Raw genomic sequence first — 23,860 nt, 5'->3', positions numbered from 1 at the left:
TTCATCAGGATAGTATTGATTGACATGCTGGAGGCCGTTAATGTGCAATTCTTTTGGGGAACGGGGGAGGAGAGTGGAAATTGCAGTTTCTCTACTAATTGTACTTTAGGTGTCATTTATGACAGTTTTATGTTGTCTAGACAGAGGGAAATGGTGGAGAAATTATTCCAGTGGAGTCAAATGCTGAATCCAAAAGGAATCAGGGTGGTTGCTGAAGTCAAGATCAGGGTGGAATGGCAAATAGTATATCCCAGAGGCAAGTCCGTGAAAATCAAATGTCACTGAGAGAGGCATTCAGAATGAACCTAGGATATAAAAAAAGTGATTGTACTCTGAGTTTTTTGTTAGCTTGAGGGCTAACAGTGGAGTCTTTGGGGGCCCAGCTGGAGTCTTTGTTGCCCCCTTGTCTATTTCTGTAGCCTCCAGAAATCTCATTACATGAACAGATATGAGCCAGGAAAGCCGCCTCTTTGCCTCTGGTTAATGAATGCCCCAGCCCACTGTGCTTTCTTTTGTAAGGCTTCATTACTAACTCTCTTTGCCTTCTTGATTTTTTTTTTTTTTTTTTTTTGGTGGCTGGCCAGTATGCCAACGGTTGGTGGCATCCCAACCGTTGATGCCTTCCTGATGTTGGCCCTAAGATTTTACTTCCTATTATAGAATATAATGTTTGCAGAATACCAGCATCACGAGCCTGTCATGTCTTAATGAATGGCATTGGTCAAGGATTTTTAAAATTTCAGGAATGTGAATGAAAAATCATCTTAGAAGACATTTACAGGTTTGCTGGTATCAAAGCAGTAAATGATTCTGCCAGTATATTCTTTGTACAATTAATGGGCCTGGAGATAGACTTTTTAGGATTTGTCTGTAATTCTGAATAGAATTGTCCAAGAATTCAGTTTTATGGAATTCTGTAAATCTCGTCTTGATTTCTGGGGAAACCAGTCAATTAGGATGTACTGCCTCTCAATTAAAATCTAAACCTGTATATCCCAGCTGATGCTTGTGGGGGCACGTGTGCACGTGAGTATCGGAACTAGCTGTGGAACTTTTTTTTCATAGATCTGCTCTTACTCATCCTCTGGTGGAAAGCCTCTGATCTAAATTCCTGGTTTTAAAAAAGAGTCTGTGGTTTGTAAGCAGACCTCCCAAGTCTCCCAGAGAAAATGGATTTGGATACAGAGTACAAATGTCCATGTAAATCAGCTTGGGCCTTTGAATTTACATGCTGACCAAAGTGAGTATTTAGTATAAGTTGAAGTTTCATAACTACATTGTAATGTGCTGAGGGTGTGTAAGAGCCAAGCACCGTGCCAACCAATTGTTTTACACATGACTGGCTTAAAAAGCAATAATAAGCACCCACCAAACAGCAGAGGGTCAGATGTTCCCAGAGGGGTCTGGCTGACTTTTCAAGCAAGATGTGTATACCTAGATACATGATTGCACACCACGTATAGATTCTGCTTCCAGCCTTTTCCTTTTTGGTATCTGTGTGATTATGTTGTGCTCTGATGTTTTACCATCTACCCCTCACTGCCAGAGTTGTTGCGAAATACATTAATATTTTATAAAGATGTTTTTAAGCTTTTCGGTGAAAGGTATTGTTTTGATCATCGTGAATTGTTTGTGCTTGATAATAGTAAAATAAGGCTGATCCACACCACAGGCAGTGTGAGCTCTTTCTGTAGTAGGTCTGTTTTTTTCCTGACATTACCCTTTAAGCAGTGCCACCTTGCCTTGGTCCACCTCACAGCAGGTGCAGGAATTGCCTGCCAGGCTCTGTTGGCAATTGCATCACGTGTGCTAAGTGTATCCCTAGAACTAGGGGCCCTGCAGCGATCAGATGAGTGCTTATCATTGGATAACTTAAACGATAATTGCTAGTGTGTGAAATGGGGAGGCTTGGATGTCTCTGCATTAAAGCAGAGATGTCAATTTAGAAATCATAATAGAGGTGTCATTTTAGAACACACAATTATTTTTTACAAAGAATAAGGGCTTGTCATATCCTGGCCCGAGCATGCGCCACAGCAGAGATCTGGGGCTTGCAGAGCAAGATTCAGAAATGAAGAAAGCAACACTACATCCAAGTTTCTTTGGCCTCCTGCCCCTTCATCCCCCTGCAAACATTGCCCTCTTTCCCCCGTGAGGTCTCTTTTTGCAATGTCCTTTCCAGGAGTGTCAGTGGTAGTTTCCCAGGCAAGTAGCCAGCTTCTGTTTTTATGATTTAATGAGCCTCCCAGGGACCAGGCTGCACTGCATTTATCAGGACAACTATGTCAGCACTTTAACCTGAGTGGCTTAAGTGACCAGAGGGATGAGGGATGATGTAAGCAGTTTCTGAAAACCTTGTTCCTTCAGGAATTTATTGTGAGTTTTTGGACATCTAGCAACCTTGTCTGAAAGTCATAGGGTCAGTGAGGGGCCATCAGATATATTGTCTTGCTTATTCTTCCAAGTTTAGTCAGGCCTGCTGATTCATTCATTAGATATTTATTGGTTTCCTATTATATGCTAATTAGTATGTGACTTTTGATGGGGGTAAGAAGATGTCTTGGATCTAGTTCCTGCTTTCATGTAGCTTGTAGTCCAGTAGCAGAGACAAGACATACTTATAAGTAACTGCAGTACGAGGTGACTTGAGAGAGAAATTTTCTTAAGAGAGGCACAAAATGCTGTGGGGTGTTGGGGAACAGAAGTTGAACTTTATGGCCAGAGGACTCAGGTATTTGAGCTTTGAAGGATATTTACGGGCAGCAATGAGGAAGAGGAATTTTCCAGAAAGAAGAAATGGCGAAGATAAATACATGGGTGGGATAATGAGGGTGTGTTTACTTTAGCTAGAGTGATGGTTCTCAAAGTGTGATCTGGGATCCCTGAAATTAAAACTATTTTCATAATAATTCTGAGGTATTCTTTATCTTTTGCACTCATTCTTTCACAGGTATGCAGTGGAGTTTTCTGGATACTACATGATGTATAGTGAGGCTATCATTCTGATAGCTAATGGAATGTGTGCTTGTGTATAAAAAATTTCTCAATTTCAATTTCAAATATGGTAATATTGTAGATAAAACCCATATAAACAAAAGCTCTTTGGAGTCCTCATAATTTTTAACAATGTTAAAGGAATCCTGAGTTCAAAAAGTTTGAAAACCACTGGGCTAGAGCATGTAGTTCATATATACAAAAGGAAAGAGAAGGGCCGGTCAGTGGCTCACTTGGGAGAGTGCAGTGCTAACACCAAGGCCACGGGTTCGGATCCTATATAGGGATGGCCAGTTCGCTCACTGGCTGAGCGTGGTGCTGACAACACCAAGCCAAGGGTTAAGATCCCCTTACCGTTCATCTTTTAAAAAAAAAAAAAAGGAAAGAGAAATTTGGCTGCAAAGCTTTGGATGCCAAGCTGAGGAATTTGGATTTTATTTCCTAGGCAGAGGGGAGCTGTTAGTTTGGGTTTGGCTCTCCTGAACTGAAATAGCAGATGCCACCCAGATAGTAAAGCCAGGCTAGGAAATTACTTATTCGCATGGGCACCAGTGGCAGCTTAGCGTCTAGGAGCAGGCTTTCCCTATCATTAGAGACCACTGAGTTCTTGCAATTGATTGTTTCCAGTGGTTGGAGAAGGTCTGAACATGTTTGTTTGCTTTAGGATATTGATTTTCTCTGTGATCTGACAACCAGTTAAAAGGATATCTTCAGGGTTCAATTCTTTAGTTGTCCCTGGCTTCTTTATTCTGTCTGCACTAGTACACAGACTTTCTGCTTCTCAACACTGACATCCATTGAATTTGAAGTGAAGGTTCTTTTCTTTTAGATGATGCCCCATCCCTTTTTTCTTTTTCAGAGCTATCTTTCCACTTTCTATTGTCTTCCTAGTCATCAAAGGATATAGCTGATATAGGAACCCCCTTTGTACATATTCAGAATATTAGTCAGGGAAGGAACAAATAATTGTATGATAGGTCTTCAAAAAGTTCACGGAAAGATTCTTTTAATTTTATGTACTTTCCGAAGTATCCTTGTATTCAATTCATTTAAAGTGTTAGGAATTTTACAACTTGAATTATATGCCTATTGACTTATGATTTCAGCAGGGCTTAATATTCATTTTTGATGGCTTTCTCTAGTATGTAATACTTTGATTTCAAGTTTTTCTGTTCTGTTCCTTTAATTTCACCTTATCTTTCAAGGAATTTTGTGTAAGCAAATATTTTAGAACAGGGATGGGCAAATGTCTTCTATAAAGGGATAGGTAGTAAATATTTTAGGCTTTGTCTCTGTCAGGATTACTCAAGTCTGCCTTGCTAACTCTAAAGACAATATGTAAATGAATGGGTATGTCTGCATTCAGATAAAATGTTATTTACAAAAACAGGCAACTGACCCAGGGCCTGTAGTTTACCAAACCTGCTTTAGAACATCGGGGCAAGTTGCTATTTGAAGACATCCTTTTTAAGAAGTAATTCTTTTGAAAATGAATGGCTACCTCATAAGTTTCAATACTTTACTTCTAGATTTTTGTATATTGGATATTTTTATTTTTCTATTTTGAAATAATTTAAGACTTGGAGAAGAGTTGTGAAAATAGTACAAAGGATTCCCACATGCCCTTCACCCACATTCCCTAAATGTTAAGTGTTTACCACATTTGCTTTATCATTCTTTCTCTTTTGTTCTCTCTATCTGTATAAATATGATTATGCTTTTATATGCTTATGGTTATTATAGTTTCTTTTTTTGGCAGCTGGCCTGTATGGGGATCTGAACCCTTGACCTTGGTGTTATGATACTGTACTCAAACCAACTGAGCTAACCAGCCAGCCTATATTTATATTTGCTATATTTGTGGTTATTCTTTTAAATATTGAATATTCTTAAAGTAGTGTATATTTTGATAGAGCAGTGGTCTTCATACTTTAAAAAAACTTTATTAATAAAAGACTTTTGAGTAACCCTTATGTGTATGTTATACATTATGATAATACATTATAAAGCAAAAGTTGTAATATTTTCTTCCTGCTCTTCAATGGATCAAAATAGCAGAACCCCTGCTGTACCTTGCTTGGATACCACTGGTATAGAGGATGAATCAGGCAAGTTTGTAGAGAAAATAAAGGGGTTTTTGCTTTTTTTTTCCTGTCGGAGCTTCAGTGAGTCTTTAAAACATTTCTGAGTTAAGATTGTAGATCAAAATGAAATGGCAGCTTCAAGCTTGAACAAGCTTGTCTGAGCCCTTCCTAAGTCCTCCCTGATTTTGTGTTAACAAATTGCATGATAAATCATTAAGTCAAGTCAAATTTGCTTTGGTAAGAGCAGAAGGTGCACAGCTGCCATCCCATTCTATTGTCTTGTGCCATTTCCCTTTGATAGCTGTCTACAAGAAGCAGACATTAGGAGAGAAAGATCTTTCTTTGAGCTTCCTAGGAGAGGTGGTGATGTTTACTCACCTAGCAACTCTAGTTCTTTCTTTATTTCACATCAATTGGAAAAGTCTGTTTTCATCCCAGATAGTACTTGTTTTGTAACTGTGGGAACTTATGTTTTATCAGTGATGTATATGTGTGGGGGACGCTATTATAGTGATTGTTTCTCCTGATTTTGTGTATTAGCCATTAAAATGCCATATATATATGGCAAGCTATATGTCTATAGCTTGCCAGTCCCACTGTATTGTCTGGGGAGCAAATGGTGCCAACAGATTCTGTAGTAAATAGCCACAGGGGATACATGTTCTAAGAGAACCTCATCAAGGACTCCCCAGAGACAAAGCTTAACGTTTTTGGTTCTACTCTGATTTAAAGAAGTCTTCCTAGTTAAGATAGGAAGATAGGGTGGAAAGTAGACTCTGCAGGATTATAAAATGAAATCATTAAAACTGAAGTTATCTAATCCAAACTCTTCCCGTTCAGGAATCTCCTTTACAGCATTCCTGATAAGTCATCTCATCTCTCTCTCAACACTGTTACTGCCTTGGCACAGTAGTGGCTATTATTAGCCTCCTAACTTACCAGGATCATTTTCCAGACAGAAATACTTAAGAAGGATATATTTTGGTCACTCTGGAGGATGCTCCTTGCCAAATGGCCACTGCTTACTAAACAGCCACTTAACACGACAGAGTTCAAGTGATATTTAGGACTAACCACAGGGCACTTTGGGATGGAACAAGCTTCTAGGGCAGTCAGCTGCTCCCAGACTTTCATTCTTCAACTCCCATCCAGTTCCTAAATAGTTTATTAATAATGAATAATTACTATATGAGGTGACATAAGTGTCCTGAATAATTACTCTTCTCAAAACTTATTTTTTCTGCAATCTTTGTACCTCTTACTACCCATTCCTCTTACATTCTGTCTCAGAGACTCAAAGGCATGCCATTATTTTATGTGTCTCTATGAAAGACAAAAAAAATCCTGCCAATTAAACTGGTTCTCACAGTTGTAAGATGCATCACAATTTCAGACACATTAAAATGTGAAAAGAAAAAGTGTGTCTTAGAATCGATGAAACACAGCATTTCTGCTGCTGTACACAGTGATATCATTGAAGATTAAGGCTTTCAACCAGAGAGAAGATGTATTTTATTGCTTTCTTCTCTTCCTCATTGGTTACATTGTGTTCAGTTACTCTCCTTAGCCATAGAATTGTTTTAAGGGCCTAAGCATGGGGTTACAGACCTTGTTTTATAGAAAACATCATCGAACAGTTGGTTGTCCTGGGCAGGAAAGGTTGCAAGCCAGGTTGATAGGGTCTTTGCTGTGTTTCTTCCCCCGGCTGTTAGGAGAAATGCTGTGGTGGGCCAGTTGCTGGGATAAAGTGACTGCACACCACCATACCTAAAGCCAGCTGGTTTTAATAACAGTGAATTGAATTAACTCAATTGGAAAAGATTGGTAGCTGCTGTCCTTATCTTGCAGACCTGCTTTAAAGAGGAGTCTGGCAGTGAGCCGGAGACCTGTTCCTGGGAGAGCCAGGCAAGATGCTGCTGGAGAGGAACAATATGCATTTCTTTCTGAGACCATTTGCTTTGAAACATGTTCTATGGCAGGAGCTTGATTGGCTGCCAAGGCATGTATGAGTTGGGAAGGACAGTGTCAGACATGGCAAACCAGGAAGCCCCTGAGCCATGTTTATCAGATGTTTTAACTGGTCCTTGTATGAAAAGAAAAAAATGTTATAGCTAAAATTTAACTAGTAGAAGATTTCATGGAAAAGTCCAGATTTCTGGCTTTTCTTTTAAAAAAAAATAGGGAGAGCCAGGAATACTGAGCCCACATTCTAGCGTGGTAACAATTGGTCAGAGCCGAGTTATGGGACACATACCTTCCTATTTGCCAGTCTCCTCCATTGCTTACGGTGTGTACATATGCACTTGTTTCTTGCCTGGACCCTGGGAGGGCCTGCACTACAACATAGAGGTTTTGAAGCATTTTGGAGTTAAGACAGGCCTTTACTGGAGTCCTGGCACTATCACTTAATAGCTATGTGCTACAGGGCAATATACTTTTAACTTCTAGGCCCAGTGTTCTCATATATGTAGTAATACCTATCTTTCCAGGTTGTGGGTGGGGTTTAAATGAAGAAATAAATGTGAATTACTTAGTATATTGCCTGGCCCCCCAAAATCACACAATAAAACGTATGTGTTACATATGATCATTTGAATTTCTGATTGGGCTAGATTATAAAAGTAAAGGATTTTGTCACGTGTTAAGAGAGCCCAAAGAGTACTCTTTCTCACAAACGGTGTGGGCAGAGCAGAGTGAGTTGAGCATAAGGGGATGTGGATTATGATGGCATAGAGGAACTGAATGTCAAGATAAATGTTAGTGCTTCATGATAATCTGTGTGTATGTCTAATTTTTCCTCCCTGTGTTGATCCCACATCTTATTTGTCTACCGGAGGTACTGCAAGTAGAAATAAGGTCATGTCTCTGAAGCACTTGTTCATTTCTCACTGAGGAGCAGTGCTCAGCATAATATAGTGGCCATATCCAGTGTGGGAGCGTAGCTCTTTATTTATGTCTCTACATACTTAGCTTGTAGGAAGGGTATGAACCCAGATAACAGGTGTTAGCTGGCTGCAAAGGGGGATGTTATTTATCTCTCCCCCATTTTTCCTTATGAATGACCTCTGAGTTGGTAATTGACAGGGATTATTGCCATTTTTTTAATCTCTGCTAGGAGGCTGCTGGAGTCTTCCCTCATTTCATTATCCCGTTATGATGGAGCAGGATCCAGAGAGCACCCAATTTACCCAGACCCAGCGAGGTAAGGCCAAAGAGAAATGGCACTAGGTGGGGGGGAGGGGCGGCCCTTGGGGTTGCCAAACTGTTGGAAGCCCCCCATTCTGTGCCTCTCTGGTCCTGGTGCTCTTTTACTCTTCAGTTACAGTTTTGAGACAGGTGGTTCAGGTGATTGGGAAGTGTTGCAGGTAAGTGAACAGTACATCTGGTGACAGAGGGTTATGACTGAGCTCTTGTCCTTTGGGGCTCATTTCTGCAAGTGGGTCACTAGTGGAGAGACTTGAGGAGGCCATGGGTAGAGTCATAGGATATTCTTTTTCTGCTGGCCAGAAAGGCTGTGCCATTCAGATGGATAGCCAAAAGGGGGAACAAAAGGGTTTATTTATAGGGAAGTTACTTACAAATTAAACAAACAAACCAAAACCCTATTTTCTGTCATTTGAGAGGGACTTTAGAATATCAAAGGAGAGAAGTCAAGCTCCTGCAGATACTGAATTTTTCGAGACTACCTGAAGGAAGAGATGATTGAAGAAAGTAACGAGTAAAACAAGTTGGCATTTTATTAAAGTGCTTGCTTTACACTTTGAAGGCATTTGAAAAGTTCTTGAAGAGATAAAAAGAAAAATACTCGGATGAGTTCAAGACCCACCCTTCCCTGATGCTGGTAACTGAGGACCAAGGATGGGGCGTTAAGTTGATATATAATATTTGCCTGTAACAAGCAGCCCTTGGGGTTGTCACAGCCAGATTTAATGGTTCTATTAGTGATCTAAAAAGGAGTAACTTGTGCATTATTTAAGGAATTACCAGAGCACATTGTGAGGCTTTGCCAAAAGAAAAGAGTAATTTATAATTGTGGAGTTGGCAGGTTAACAATATAGATCAGATAGGGCAAAATGAACTTTGCTCTGGATTAAGAATTTCAAGTCCACCTGGAAAAACCTTTAGACGAGGTTGATTCCAGAGATATTAAATGATTTTGTTGTTGCCACAGTTATGATACTGAGCATTCTTTCTGAGATACTAAGGAAAAAATTCTCCATTATTCTGTTACTTCTTTTTCCACACCCCAGAAATGGCAAATGTAAGGATCGGGGAACATAGGGATTGATGATTTTAAAGTAGGTATGATTTAAAATAGGTATGAGGCTGGCCAGTTAGCTCACTTGGTTAGAGCATGGTGCTGATAATCCCAAGGTCAAGGGTTCAGATTCCCATACTGACTAGCCACAGAAACAAAACCAAAAAACAGGGTAAGCAGCTTAGATGATCACTGAGCAAGGAAGTTTATGTTAGTCTCTAATTATTTTTGAAAGTTATAAGTCCTAAGTAAGGAAAGGAAATTTTTCTCATGAATCAAATATTTTGAAACACTAAGATACATAACTTCTTGCTATAAAACAGTTTTTTTTTATGATAGTAATGGGAGTCTCGTCCCCAGAATTTTTAACTTCGTAAAGTTCAATAGTGATTCTTAAAGACCATTATTTGTCCTCCTTTCATGTAGTAAATCTGTTATTTATTCCTACTCTGATCTCTTTATCACAGAAAGTGTCATACTTTGTGGTGTTGGTATTTTTACATTTTCCCTTTGAACGCTAAATAGGTTTTTTGGAGGCGGAGGTGTTCTTCCTTGAAGAAAACTTGAGGATTTATTTAAACATTTAAAATTTTCACTTGGAACTCTTTAGGTTGTTTGATGATTTTCTATCTTTTCAGTAGGAGGAGGATTGTTATTATCTCATTACTGGTTGTTTATATACAATATGTATAGGTCAAAGCCTTTGTGAGACATCTCGGCATTCAGATCCTTAGCTTTCCTCTGGATACTTAAAGGGATGAAGCTACAATTTAATAATATTTAATACATGTGCCAGGAAACCTTTTCTCAGCAGTGATGCCTAGTTTCATACTTTGGGAAATTCCTGTCCTGTAGTGAAATTAAACAACTGGGGTTACCTAGTGCTGAAATTGTGTCTCTACATGAAAAGGCAATCTTTATTTACTGTCATTGGCATCAACATTATTTCTCTCTCTGTCACCAGCAATATTATAAATTTTCCGTTAGTTAGGGTAGTTTATACATTTAGGAATGAATATACTTATGGTCATTTTTCAGATTCAGTTCCAAAAAAAGGATCTTCTTTCTCCTTTTGAAACTTTTCTCCTGTTACATTCTTTTCTAGTCTGATTTACTTGAAAATTTAACCAATGATGCTTGATTTTTGCTGGAAGATTTCTGTATACTTGGTAGATATAAGAACAACTCAAGAGCATTGACTTCTGTCTGTTGAAAATTTAGGATTCTGTGATTCATCCTTGTAAAATGCATGGTAGCAGGGGCCCAAACAGATAATGAAAGTTCCAGCAGTTGAGGCTTTTAGGAAATACTTGTTATAGTCTGATTATCTTGGCCAAGGCATCTGTGCATCCCATCCATGCCCACGTGCTATACAAAGATAATTTGGATTTAGCAGCATATTATTCCATAACACAGACTTTTGAGTTCCAAAGATTGCCAGCCAGCCTGTTTGGATCTCCATCTGATGGTTGGCCTGAAGGATACCACCTCTGATGACAGGTGTTTTAGAGGCAGCCTCAGTTCCTATAGCAGTTTGCTGCAGGATCTCCTTTGGACTGGGTCGGTAACCTTACTGAGGACCTCTTTCAGCCTTTGAGACTTTGTCCAGGGTAATGAAAAGTCAGGCTGCAAGATGTTTGCAGATACTTGTTGTGTCATTTGGATATAACTATTTCTATTTCCATTCTCAATCTTCTTTTTCAGATGTCCACTAAAAGCAAAATAACAGAAGATACATGCTGTTTTTCTTTCATATTCAAACCTTATAGAAGTATATAAAAGTCTCCAGGAATCCTCTTTAGGATTGCTGTGTCTCCTTTTGCTTTTTTTCCTAATTACAGAAACATGTATTTTTATATGTATATTAATATATACATACTATTCTTCATTTTTTCCCCACTTAAAATTTTATTTTCCTTGTATTTAGGGATAATTTATTCTTTTTAATAACTATAGTGTTTCTTTGTATGGGTATAATTTATTTAATCTGTTGCTGGGCATTTGGGTTGTTTCCCAGTTTTTCACTACTGCTGACAATGTTGCAAATGAACTTCCTCCGATATACAGTACTTATCTCTGTATCTTTGTGTATTCTGCAGGATAAAATTCTAGTGGAATTACTAAGTCAGAGTGTGTGCCTCAGGCAGGTTTTAAGTCTTGAAATTTCTTAACAGTCTATTTAATATTACCATATAAAACATTTTTCTGTTATTGTTTCTCTCGTGTTCTCAGTTCATAGCCTCAAATTATATAAGTGTTGTGAGAGATGGAGGAAAAACTTGACAAAGAAGGGAATGTGGGAAATTATATGGGATACTAGAAGTTTTCATGGAGTATCAAGATATAAAAGCCATACTTTGAAAAATACAGGTTTAGACCAGTTATTTACTGGAGTAGCCACAGTAAGGAAGAAGAAAAATGAACTATTACCTTCTACAGATAATGCTCGTGCCCATGCAGCCTCTGATGCTCTGATTGTAAGAAATAGAAAAATCTCTCTTTCTTTTGATTTTCTGTTCTCTCAAGTATATTTTATTCTCATTTTCAATCCTGAATAGTTTCTCCATGTTCCAGTTAATTAATCTATTAATTTATCTATGATTAATCTGGAAGGGAGAGATAAGAGGTTCGAAGAGATTTTAAGGAGCTAGGACAAATCTGGAGCAATGAATACTCGTTGGAGAAGAAAGAAGTCCTAGTGAAGATAGCTGTGGATGGGGTGCTTTCTTTAATCATCTGAGGTTTATCATTGTCTGGCCTGTTTTCTCATCTATAAAATTAAAAAGTAGATGATTGCTAAAGTCCCTTTCATTTCTTTCGTGTATGGATGGTGATCAAGGAAAAGCTGTGAATCTGTTTAAAGGGCACCCGAAGGAGCTAAATGGGGTCTTTTAAGATGCTCAAAAGAAAGGTCTAGCGTTACTTTCTAGGGAAAGGGTAGCTCTTGATCAGAAGATGACTGATTAAACTGCCTATTTGCCTTATCTCAGAACAGAAACACTGGTGACAATCTGATAAACATATTCTGCAGTACAAACTTGCTGGTGAGTTAAATGCCTTTTATTTTTCATTTCTCCAGAGTTCGCCTCAGCAGGGAGATGAGATACAAGAGCTGGATTTACTGTCTATCACAGTATTCCCCACATTAGTGCTAGTTTGTGTTTGTCCATCTCTGTCTCTCTCAGATTATCTCCTGCTGCATACTACGCCCAGAGGATGATCCAGTATCTCTCACGGAGAGACAGTATCCGCCAGCGCTCTATGCGCTACCAACAGAACCGTCTCCGTTCTTCCACCTCCTCCTCTTCCTCAGACAACCAGGGCCCATCAGTAGAGGGAACCGACTTGGAATTTGAGGACTTTGAGTAAGTACATACTCAGCTTGCTTTCTTCCCTCTCTTCCCAAGCTGTTCATGCTTCCAAGTTGGCCACTGTCTGAGCAGCAGTGGTGGACATTCTTGCTTCCAGCCCTTAAGTTATTATTTGTGAGTAGGAGGATGGGGTGAGAGACAGTGGGTTACAGTGCCCAGAGCACTCCCACCTCTGGCAGCACATTGCTGATTCACCAGAGCCTGTGGGAAGGGAGAGCCCCCTGGGCTGCAAGCCAGAGTGGGAGAAGGTAGCTGCTGCTCTTCAAGCAGAACTGTTATTTCCCTTTGCATGTACAGTGACTGTGGAAATCCTTCTCATGGACTATCTTCACAACATCAGGGAGGCAGGAGGCTTGGTGTTTTTTCTCTTGAGTAGATGTGGAGATGTTTTCTTTATTTTTAAATACTTGGATTTCCCTAAAAGGTAGATTTTCTGTCTTAAATACTCTGAGCAGACTGATTCTTTAGATCCTACTCCCTTGCCTGAACTATCTCAGTCTCCCCCCTCCCACCCTCCACCAAGCACCCTTTGAAAGTTGCCTGTCAAATTAACATGGTGGGTTGAGAGGTGATTCCTTGCTTCTTCTGGTTTTTTTGAGTGGTTGTTGGGGAGTAGAGCAGGGGTGAACTTAAGAAGCAGGGTCAGCCCCAGGCTCCAGAATTCAAGCTCCCCAACTTTACTGTGGGTTTTGCATTCTCCAGCCTGCTGCTCTTGACCTTTTTAGACATTATGTTTCTTTCCATCCTGAAACTGAGTTATCCTGGCTTGTAGCAAATTGGACATTTGGCTCTTTTTTTGATTCCTATGTTTTGGTATTTTCAACATGCAAAAACAAGAGAGAGAGAAGAGCATTTAAGCATTTTTTCCCTATCCTTTTTTTCTGGCAGTACTGGAATAGGATAGCCTGTTGGTCATTTCTTCCCCCTTGCCCCTCATCTTGACATAGCCTGGTCAGGTCTGGGATTTTAAGAGTTCTTGCCTCCCTTTCAACCTTCTTCCTCTTCCTTAGCTGAATGGATAGTTCCCCATCTTGCAACAGAGCTTTATGATGTATTTGAGAAATCTCTTTGCCAGAAAGGACTAACAAGGTAGGAACAACCTTTGTACCAATTTGCCTTCCTGATGCTATTGTTAAGCATACCAGCAATTGTGTACATGGAAACAAAAGGAAGACTACATGGGTGGTCTATTTGTCGAGGAAGATGGAAATGTGAAAGAAATGCAGAGATGGCGTGACGCAGCTGTGGTGTGGCAAATGGAGCAGGGGTGTGGGTCCTTTCTCATCACCTCTGGAGAGGAGCAGAGCTGCTTTCTGACTCTCAGCATGCGTCCTTCTTCCTCTGTCCACTCTAGGGTGAGGTGGATGCATGTGCCAGCAGTGAAGGGAACAGTGTATCCATCCTTTAGCCAGGCTGACACTGGTAGTGAAATAGGTTCTCATGTATGTATCACGATTTTTCCAGCATCAGGGTCTATTCAGGCAAGCAGCTTAAACATACATGCCAAGGCTGCTGGTACATAGTACTGCTGAAAAGCCTGGGTGACTTTCTCTCAGTGATCCTGTGGTGCTCTGGGAATCAGTGCCGTGGATTGCCCAGCCCTCTTTCCATGCATGCCTGGAAGACTGCATTATCCCTTTGCAGTGGTGAAATGTGGGGCTTGTGCCTTTGAGCTGTATCTTGCCTCGTGACTTGTCCTTCACAACAGAGTTCTGGGTTAGTTTAAAATGTTCTGTTCTCGTCTTACCTTCCCTTTCTTCTGCTACCACCTCCTCTCTCTCCCCTTCCTTCCCCCTCAATTTTCCTCTGTTAGACTGCCTCCTCCCTGTGCTCCCCCCAGCCCACCTGTGCTCTCACCTCCCTCCTGGCTTCAGCACGACCTGAATTTACATTTCCTTCTTCACCTTTCGTGCACTGGCTTGCCCTTGTTTTTTCCTAGGCATTTTGTATTGCTCCCTGGTTAGTAACAATGGGCTAATTTCTCTAATGCCCTTCCCAGAGTCCCTCCCCTGGGTGTTTGCCTTTCTTTTTGGGCTGATGCAGACCGTAATCTTGTTTTTAATAGCAGCTGTGGATTAGTCACCTAAACATTAGTAGTCCAGGTCTTCTAGGGAAGGATGTTGCTGGCTGGTTGATACTGATTTACTGCCTGTTCATTCTTTCTCTCACTTCTTCTCTGCCCCTCCTCCCCCCATTGTAAACTGAGTGCTTCTTGTGGTTGCTCCTCCAGGTGCCCTGAGGAAGGAGAGAGTGAGAAATTAGGGAATATACCAGCCCATTTTAATTTCTCTGCCATAATCCTTTTTCTCTGATAACTAGAAGGAAAGTTAGAGGCTTGTACAGTCATAATGTATAGTTATTTCAGGGAGAGAGAAGCAGGTAAGATAGATAAGGCCTGGAATCCTCCCAACAGTTAGTGTACCATTAAGAGAGACTGTTCTATTAGGTTACCTCACCTTCACGGCACATCATGCTCCTGCCTTTGCTGCCTCACTTTGACCTTTTCACTCTCCTTCCGTTTGCTGAGTCGTAGATCATTTTGCCACTCTTGGGTTCATCCCATCCAGGTGTGGAGTCCTCAGAAAACCAATGGAGCCATCACTCAGATCCCATCTTTTTTGGTTCTCTTCTATCATCCACTGAATGAAAGTTATTAGCTATAATAATATTTTTCATAACTCACAAAACATTTGTAATATGTATGTTAAAAAAAAAAACTTGTTTAATTCTTATAATAACCTAACAAGACAGTTATTTATCCTGTTGTGGTATTTTTCTAAATGAGGACACTGTGACTTAACTAAGTCAAATATGTCTAAGGTTAGAGAACAGGAACAAGCATGTTTAGTGTCTGACTTTTATTGTCCTACAGATTTTAAAACCTTTAAAAATGATGTACAACCATATCTGAGCCTTCCATGAGCTTGCTGTGGAACAAGACCATCAAGATTTATCTCTAGGGAGGATGGCTATGGAGGTTGGTCAGCATCAGGTTAAATTATCTATTCTTTTGTGGTCTGGATTAATGTCCATCTTCCCAGACAGGCATCTTCTCCTGCCATTCATCTCTGTCTTCAGCAAGGATTGAAACTGTAGAAACCCATTGTTTATCAAAATGCACAAACAGGACATCCAGAAACCTGCTGTCAGTAGGTCTCTTCTGAAGCCCTTAGCAGCTGTCTTTGCATAAACATGTTCACGAGCAGGGTAAAGGTGTGACTGCCTCTGACATTGCTGTCTGCCTGCTTTCAAGCCTAGATCACCTACTAGAATGTAGATGGCAAATAAGCATAAGGAAAACTACCATTTTCATTTTCATCATGCCTTTGGAAAGAGGGAGGTAAGCTTTTATAAAGCCCTGGTTAAGTGCTGTATCTTGGTAGTTGCTAAGGCCTGCAAAAGAGGTGGTGTGTGTGTGTGCCTTTCTGACTATTGTTCCGGCATTCTTTGCCCCTTCCTCATTTTATCTGCTATTCTAGATATAAGTAATGATCCCAGAATCATCCCCAGCTCATATTCCTGCCATTTCTGCCTCTTTCTGTAGGTGCTTTGCCTTCCAAGGCAAAGGATACCCTGAGCAAAGTCTTTGCTAATGACAGTCAGAACTAAAGAAGCTTCAGATTAGATTAGCCACAAATAGTTCCACCATACATACCAGCTACTGGGTAATTACATTCATCTTCTTAAAACTTGTTGCCAGCACAGAAGAGAACAAATCCTTCATTCACAGTTGAGACACTGGCCTCTACTTTGGGGTTTTGCCTGTGAAAAACATCTTATTAAGAATTCTAGGGCCAGCTCATGGCTCACTCGGGAGAGTGTGGTGCTGATAATACCAAGGCCACGGGTTCGGATCCCATATAGGGATGGCGGGTAAGCTCACTGGGTGAGCATGGTGCTAACAACAACAAGTCAAGGGTTAAGATCCCCTTACTGGTCATTAAAAAAAAAAAAAAAGATTCTAGTCTTTCAGCTTTAAGATGAAGTCTCTTTATGTCTATTATATTTTCTTAACCCTTCTAGTTTATCCTGTTGTATTTGTTTCCCCTTTACCTAGAAATCCATATTGTGACCAAATATGCAAAAATGTTTAATTGTATGGCAATCATTTCTGGGTCAGAGATAGGTTCTGGTTCCTTAGTTTGGTGTGATATGTTCTAGCAGTACCACGTACACATCGACAGAGGAGCCTCATGCTTCAAGAGCTTTTCTTTTGATGGTCCCCTTGCTAGATACCTCTGGCAAGGAAGTCATTAAAAGGTCTTGGTGTATGGTATAGCTGAGGACATTTCTGAAGGCTGTCACTCAGCTCTGCCATCTGATTGAGTGTGGCATAAGGGAAGTTGCTTACTTTTAGTTCACAATTTAATACTCTTCGTCTGCCCTTTTGATATATCTATAATTTAGTTGAGCAATGGCAAAGAAAATTTGTTAAAAACCAGATAATACTACTCTTATCAGGCAGTAATCCTGATGGCTTTGTGAGACTCATCTACTTACTTCAAGTTTACCTGGCTAGAAATTCCAGCAGAGTGAAGCCTCATGTCCTTGGTAGTACTTGCTCCTGCTCTCTCTTCTGAGCCCCAGATGTCCAGGGCTTCTGTTGGAGTCAGTGACTAGTCTATAATAATAAATTCATAACTTGTAGCCAAGAAAGGGAAGGATGTTTTTTGGCTTCTGAAATCTTCAAAGGGGTGTGTAGTCTGCTTCATTTTGAAATGGAGTTGCCTTTGTCTTTTCCTTTCACTTAGAAATCACAGATTCTTTAATATTAGAAATACAAGAAAAACCTGGTCTGAGGAAACACACTGTAAATTTGTTATTCTCCTTACATACTGAATGAAACCTGCTAAAGCAGTCAGGAATCAGCCAAGTATCTACATTTGTTGAATGGTGGTATTAAACAGAATTAGTTCTTAAAGTGGGATGAGATAAAAACTATTTCCTTCCTAATTATCAGAGGGTTTTAAATCATTTTACTTGGTTTTTGTGGTAGTTGATTGTTTTTACAAGGTGGGCTTATAAAAGGGTAAGCCTTAAAATAGGGTCTTTCTGTAGGAGAAAGGCAAGCAATTGCATAGTCATAGAAACATGAAATAGCATGGAATATTTGGGGAATTGCCTTGTTGATAGATGCGACTAGACTGTAAAGTCCGAGATATGTATTAGGGGATGAGTGCCAAGAGTTAAAGTGGCACTTGATCTTAGAGAATCATTTGTGCCTTGTAGGGGAAGTGAACTTTATCCTGTAGGTGAGAGGGAGTCACTGAAGTGTTTTAAGCTATGGAATAACATGAACAGATTTTTATGTAAGTCTGTAAAAAGATAGACTGTAATAAGTTACCACTGAAGTATTAGAACAGCATTGTATGAAGGGAGAGAGTATTTGGAGAGACGTGAGAATAGATGATGTGGAGGATGGGTGTAGAGAAGGAGATTCTAGATAAAGGGAATAGCTTAAGCAAAAGAGCAGAGATAGGAGATTTATAGTTTTTATTCAGGGACCCTGAATAAATCAATGGCTAGAGCTATGGAGTTTCTGTGATATGAGAGAGACATCAGAATGCCTTGAACTGAGGAAGGCCTGGAATGCCTGGCTGAAAAGATTGGACTTTATTTCTATCTGGGGGCAGCCATTTTTTCAATTTATATTTTAGGTGGCTTACTGACAGCATTGGTTAAGGTGACCTAAAGTGGCAGGTGTACGATGCAGGAGAACCAGTTAGAAAGCTATGGACATAGTACAGGCGAGGCTGTTTGAGAGCTGAATTTTAAATATTGGATGTAAGAGGCCTTGGTATTTTCTAAGAGTGGGGCCTGTTTATGAATGTTCTTGGGGAAATGTGCCTTAGAGCACAGCCATCTCAATTCCTACTTCTCCAAATAAAATGCTACCCAAGTCCTTTTTACTCTTACTGGAACAAATTTTTAGTTTATAAATCAGCAAGTGACTCCTTGAACAGCAGTGATTGGAATTAGAATCACTTGTCAATGACTGCTGGCTCTCACAGCCTGACAACTATTGTCTAGGGAATAGCCCTGGGTTCTAGTCTTGGCTGAGCCTGTGATTTGTCATCTGATGTTTAGCAAGTCCTTTTCTCACCCTAGGCCTCAATGTCTGATCCATAAAATGAGATTAGATAATCTCTGAAGTTTCTTTTAAACCTAGTGTTCTTAGATCTTTATTGGAGTTAACTACCTTAGAAAAATTTCCTTTGTACTTGGCAGAGATAGAATAATGAAAAGTCTCAGAAAAGTGAGACTTCCTGAGGATTAGGCATAGGTATGTGTCGAGTGCCAATATATTTGTAAAATATATATGTACCTGAATTCTAGCTCTTTACTGAGGATTTTGACCTGTTGCTTAGAAATGTACAATATTGCTTGGCAGCTTTAGAATTTAGACTTTTTCTGGGCAAATAAAATACACTTGAATATTTATTATGGGGAATGCAGAAGAAGAGAAAGAAAATGGAGTATGTCTGGATTGTGCCTGGGCTTAGAATGGGACAATACAGAGGGAAAGAATTAAACACCGGGGGGGGGGGGGGGGGGAGTAAGATATAACCACTTAGATTTATATGTTTATTTTTTAACATAAAATGCACAATAGAAACATGGATTTGCACAAGGTAGGCAGATGAAATTAAAAGGTAGAATAGGGAAGGAGAGGAATTTGTAAATGGTAATTATTTCTTATATTACTATTCCTCAGAGAAAAATTAAGGCTCTGCATTTCCAGGAGACCTGTGCTATTTGATATCCCCTGTGAATGATATCAACTGGGACTGTGCCTTCTTTCCAGAAATCTAAGCTCTTGCATATATGCACAGTCCTTAGAAGTAGAGACTGGAGCCTGAGTTTCTAACTAATGGTGGCGAGTAAGGAAAGGACTTGACCAAGATCACTGTGCCATCCAGGGACAGGAACACTAACTAGACCTTCTATTGTCTGGAGATTAAGTAGAAAAGAGGAGCATAGGGAAATAAGTGTTTTAAAATATTCTGATCTTCAGCAGAGTCACCTGTGTTCTGTCAAGAGGACAGTGGCCTCTTTAGCTTTTTGCTGCAAGAGCTTCATTTTATAAAGGCCCAAGTCAGAGCCATTTGTCACTGAGGAGCAATGACAACTTGACTATCTGATCAGGACTCAGACAGCAGTCTGTAGGTATATTTATCATTCCTTTAAATTATAGCCTCTCCCTGAAGCAATTAATACTGGATATTTAGCAAAAGAGTTGCTGCTGTGTTCCTCCCTGTTTTGGAGATGCATCTTCTTATATTCAGCACTTGTCTTGGATGCTTGATTGTTTTAAGGGTGTTTTTTTCTTGTAAAATCTTTTACAAGAAAATATTATCTTTTCCCCTCTCCTTCCCAAATGCCCCTCTGAGAGTTAATCAGAGATGCACAGAGTTCAACAACTGGGAAAGCCATTAATAACCCAGCCAGCTTCTATCCTGCTGGCTTTAAGGCAGTCTCTGGCTGTTGAAATTAATGAGGATTTTTCTGGTGTTTCCCTGAAAAGTGTTCCTTGTGTTGGAGGAGCAATACCAGCATATTTGTCTACTCTGTGCATCAAATTTTTTCTTTTTTTTTAAGTCCCCAGTTTGGAAAGGATGTTGCTGTGTTACGTTAGACCCTAGTATTTAGTAACTCCACTATTCCTCAGGTAAACTCTCCCTAGGTCTGCCCTTCTCCCACTGTTCATCTGGCAAACATCTTCCAATCCACTCATCTTCTGTCTCTACCTGACTAATTTTGCTTCCTTCCATCTTGTGGAGCCTTGCTTTATGTTGGCCTTTTATCTGTACTGAAGTGAATGCCAGAATCTCTGTAGTTTTCTAAATACACCATTATTTTAAGTAATTTTACTTCCTGTGCTCTCTTCTTGGAACTCTTACCATTATCCCTCTCCCCTGATTTCATTTCTCCCCCCAAGTGTCCTACACATTGAAGTTTATTCCCCATCTCAACTCCTTGTCCATGAATCTTCCCTTCTTTTAGACTGTAGAATCTAAAGAGTCATTTTTCCACCTTTAGTTTATTTGGAGCTGTGCCTTGGTCTGGAATTTTTGTTTGCCAGTACTAAAACTGAGGGCCTTTTTCCTCTTCTTGTCTAGCTTGTCTTTTGATTGGGCATTCTGACTTTTGCCATGTTACCCATTCTTTTTTTCAAGGCTCTTCCTGGTCAGTAAAATATTTGAGCTGTTTTTGTTATAGGCTATTTCCTCCTAAAGATCTTTGTTGTTTTTCTCCTGTAGGCAGCATCTCATTTCACATTTTTCTAATCATCTGAGTCCTTTCCTGTCATTTCTATTTCTTTGCTAGAGTTCTCAGAACTTCCAATTTGAAGTTTTCTCCACATTTTATTATGATGCCATTTAGCTCCTTCTTCCCCATTCTTAGCCAAGATGTTAAATAAGCCAAGGACTAGCATGTACATCTCCACTTACTTAATATACTGCCTCTTTTTTAAAAAAAAAAATTTTTTTTAAAAGATGACCGGTAAGGGGACCTTAACCCTTGACTTGGTGTTGTCAGCACCATGCTCAGCCAGTGAGCGAACCGGCCATCCCTATATAGGATCCTAACCCATGGCCTTGGTGTTATCAGCACCACACTCTCCCAAGTGAGCCACGGGCCAGCCCTATACTGCCTCTTTTATAATGCCTAATGTAGGCTTCAGTCTGAGACTTTACTTGTATCTGGGTCAGTTGCTCTCATTCTTATTTTCCTTTATATACCCTCCAGTAATCTCTAAACACTGTAAAGCCATTATCTTTGGCCATATTTCAGTCTCTCCTCCCTCCTCTTTCCTCCGGTTTTTTTTTTTTTTTTTTTTTTTTGGTGGTATATACATAGCGTAAAATTTACCATCTTAACTCCCTTCCATTTTCTTAAAATGGAGGGAGAAACTGAATCAAAAAGAAGTTGATTGTTTTTAGGTTTTAATAATCACAAAAAGATGCTAGTAGTATATGTTGAACATGTCCACATTTTTCCCAAGCCCTGGTGTTTGTCTAGTTTTCTATGTTGTCTTCTTTTGTCCTTTCACCAAATTCTGTGTTGTTTTGGGGCATTAGCAACTGATCATTACTATCTGTTGCACTGGCTTCTCCTTCCCTGCTCTTCATCTCTGTTAACACCAAATAGAGCATTGTTTGTTGTCCAGAAGGAAGTGGATCTTTGGAACTTGCAGAAGCTAATTGTCAGCTCCACAATATGATTCTGGGAAGGCCAGCTCTCTCTCATAGCTATAAAATAAAGTAATTAGGTTTGCCCCATGATGCTTCTTTCTAGCTTAGTTTTCAGTCTTTTTGAGGCTTAAGGGCACCCCTTTTTATTTTCCTTTAGGACTCTTTTTAACTTCAAAATATTTTCCAACTCCTCTCATGGTAATTAATTGTACTTTTAACACCCATTAATAATTAAAATATGCAATAATGAAAAGCTGTCATAAATTCAGTTGTACTTTTAAATGAATTGGTACTTTGATCACAACTGGAATCTACATATATTTGAAAAATAATAATATTCTTAATTTGGGAGCTATCTTATTTGTTTGATATTTAGCTACTCCTTTGTGTATATGTATAATACTTTGGGGGCTTCTTGGTAACTGCTGTCTACTGGTCATGAGCTTCTGATCTTACTGTTCTTTTTAATCCCATTTTTGCTTTCCATATAGTTTCTCTCCTTGCCCCCTACTTTCATCTACAGAGTTTGAAGTCAAAGGAATATGATATGTTAAGGAAAACATGGTGTGCCTTCTCTTTTGGGAAAATAAAAAACCAAGTACTGACTTTTAATGTATCAGCATCCAATATCCCTGGTATTGATTTGTCTCAATGCTCAGCAACCAATTCTACTGAAATGTAAAAACCTTCATAGGCTTTTGTTGCTCGCTTGTGAAGCTCCCAGTGGTCCACTTAAAAGCCAAAGTGTTGCCTTAACTTTGGTTCTGGGGCCAGTTTGAAGATTATCTCATTGATTTGAAGATAATCCAAAGGGAGAATTCAGAAAATGTCCCAAATCAAGCTCTTAGAAGTTCATTTATTTTGTGGAGTTGGTTAAGCAGCTAATTAACTGCTCTGTCCAGCCAGTGCCCTTTGGTTTATTGTTCCTTTGGTGCATTGGAAACTAAGCCACGTGAAGTGGCTTGTAGGAAGCAGTGAAATGTAGTGGAAAGACCTGGGGCTTCAAAGTCAGATCTTCCTTGAATCCTGCCTCAGCCATTTACTAGTTGTGTGACCTTGAATGTTTGCCTTTCTGATCTTTATTTTTCTTATCTGTAAAACAGAACTAATAATACCTCATGGGATAGCTAGAAGGATTAAATGGGATAACATATTAATAACCTTTGTGTTGAAATTTAGTAGACATGTAATAAATGGAAGTTATTACTATTGCTTTAATAGTCCATAAAGAAAACACCTATACTTTTTTCTTTTTACTCAAATGACCTGGCTTAGGATTGCATTTTCTAATATTCTTCATCATTGTCAATTTTTCAGTCTCTAAAAGTAGGAATTGACTTGTATTTTTCTTGTTTTTTTTTTTTTTTTTTTTTTTTAATTTCACATATCACTGATTTTTTTCCATACAGAGGACCTAAACAGATTCATTTGAAGATAACCTTTTGTCAAAAGAAATTGATGGGGAGATTTTTCTTCCTTCAAGATCCCCAAAAGCCAAATTTTCTTTAGTATAGAAAAAGAAGTTTATATATACACCCATTTCAGATCTCAGGATCTAAACTTGGCTTTAATTTCAGATGCTACAGGGTTCAGAGACCACATTATTCAAGAAAAAAAAATCCTTCTCCTCCTCCCGGAATTGCTGGTGAATGCTTATAAATATTTTAGTTGAGGTACTCCAGAAATGCATTTTATTAATGTACCACCCAAATTAATGAGCAACCAGATGATTCATTTCTGTGAGGTCCTCTCCTTACTGTAGAATTTAGTTTGGGGCGTGCTTGTCTTTTGGGCTGGTGGGTGATTCTGCCTTAGTGTCTCGCTTATGTATAGTCTTTTTGTTTTCTCCAGGGACAATGGTGACAGATCCAGGCACCGAGCTCCACGCAATGCCCGGATGTCTGCACCTTCACTTGGACGCTTTGTCCCGAGGTAAGAACTGGGTTGTCAGCAATC

The 23,860-nt window shown here is 39.5% G+C and overlaps 1 protein-coding gene across 7 annotated transcripts in view; it reads left to right on the top strand.

Annotated features, from left to right (window-relative positions):
• The window catches only part of AMBRA1 (autophagy and beclin 1 regulator 1), a 165,324-nt gene that overhangs the window by 55,060 nt on the left and 86,404 nt on the right, over positions 1-23,860 (top strand). For 3 of the 7 annotated variants that reach the window (XM_063094030.1, XM_063094033.1, XM_063094028.1), the window contains 3 exons: positions 8,194-8,280; positions 12,522-12,701; positions 23,756-23,836. In XM_063094030.1, coding sequence (XP_062950100.1) covers positions 8,194-8,280; positions 12,522-12,701; positions 23,756-23,836 — 348 coding nt within the window. The remainder of the gene's footprint in view (positions 1-8,193; positions 8,281-12,521; positions 12,702-23,755; positions 23,837-23,860) is intronic. The other 4 variants (XM_063094034.1, XM_063094031.1, XM_063094035.1 and 1 more) reach the window with 2 other exon arrangements.

The sequence above is a fragment of the Cynocephalus volans genome, chromosome 4 (assembly GCF_027409185.1).
Source record: "Cynocephalus volans isolate mCynVol1 chromosome 4, mCynVol1.pri, whole genome shotgun sequence".
Taxonomy (NCBI): domain Eukaryota; kingdom Metazoa; phylum Chordata; class Mammalia; order Dermoptera; family Cynocephalidae; genus Cynocephalus; species Cynocephalus volans.
Note: the sequence above shows the minus strand (reverse complement) of the source record. Positions and strands in the feature narration are given on the sequence as shown.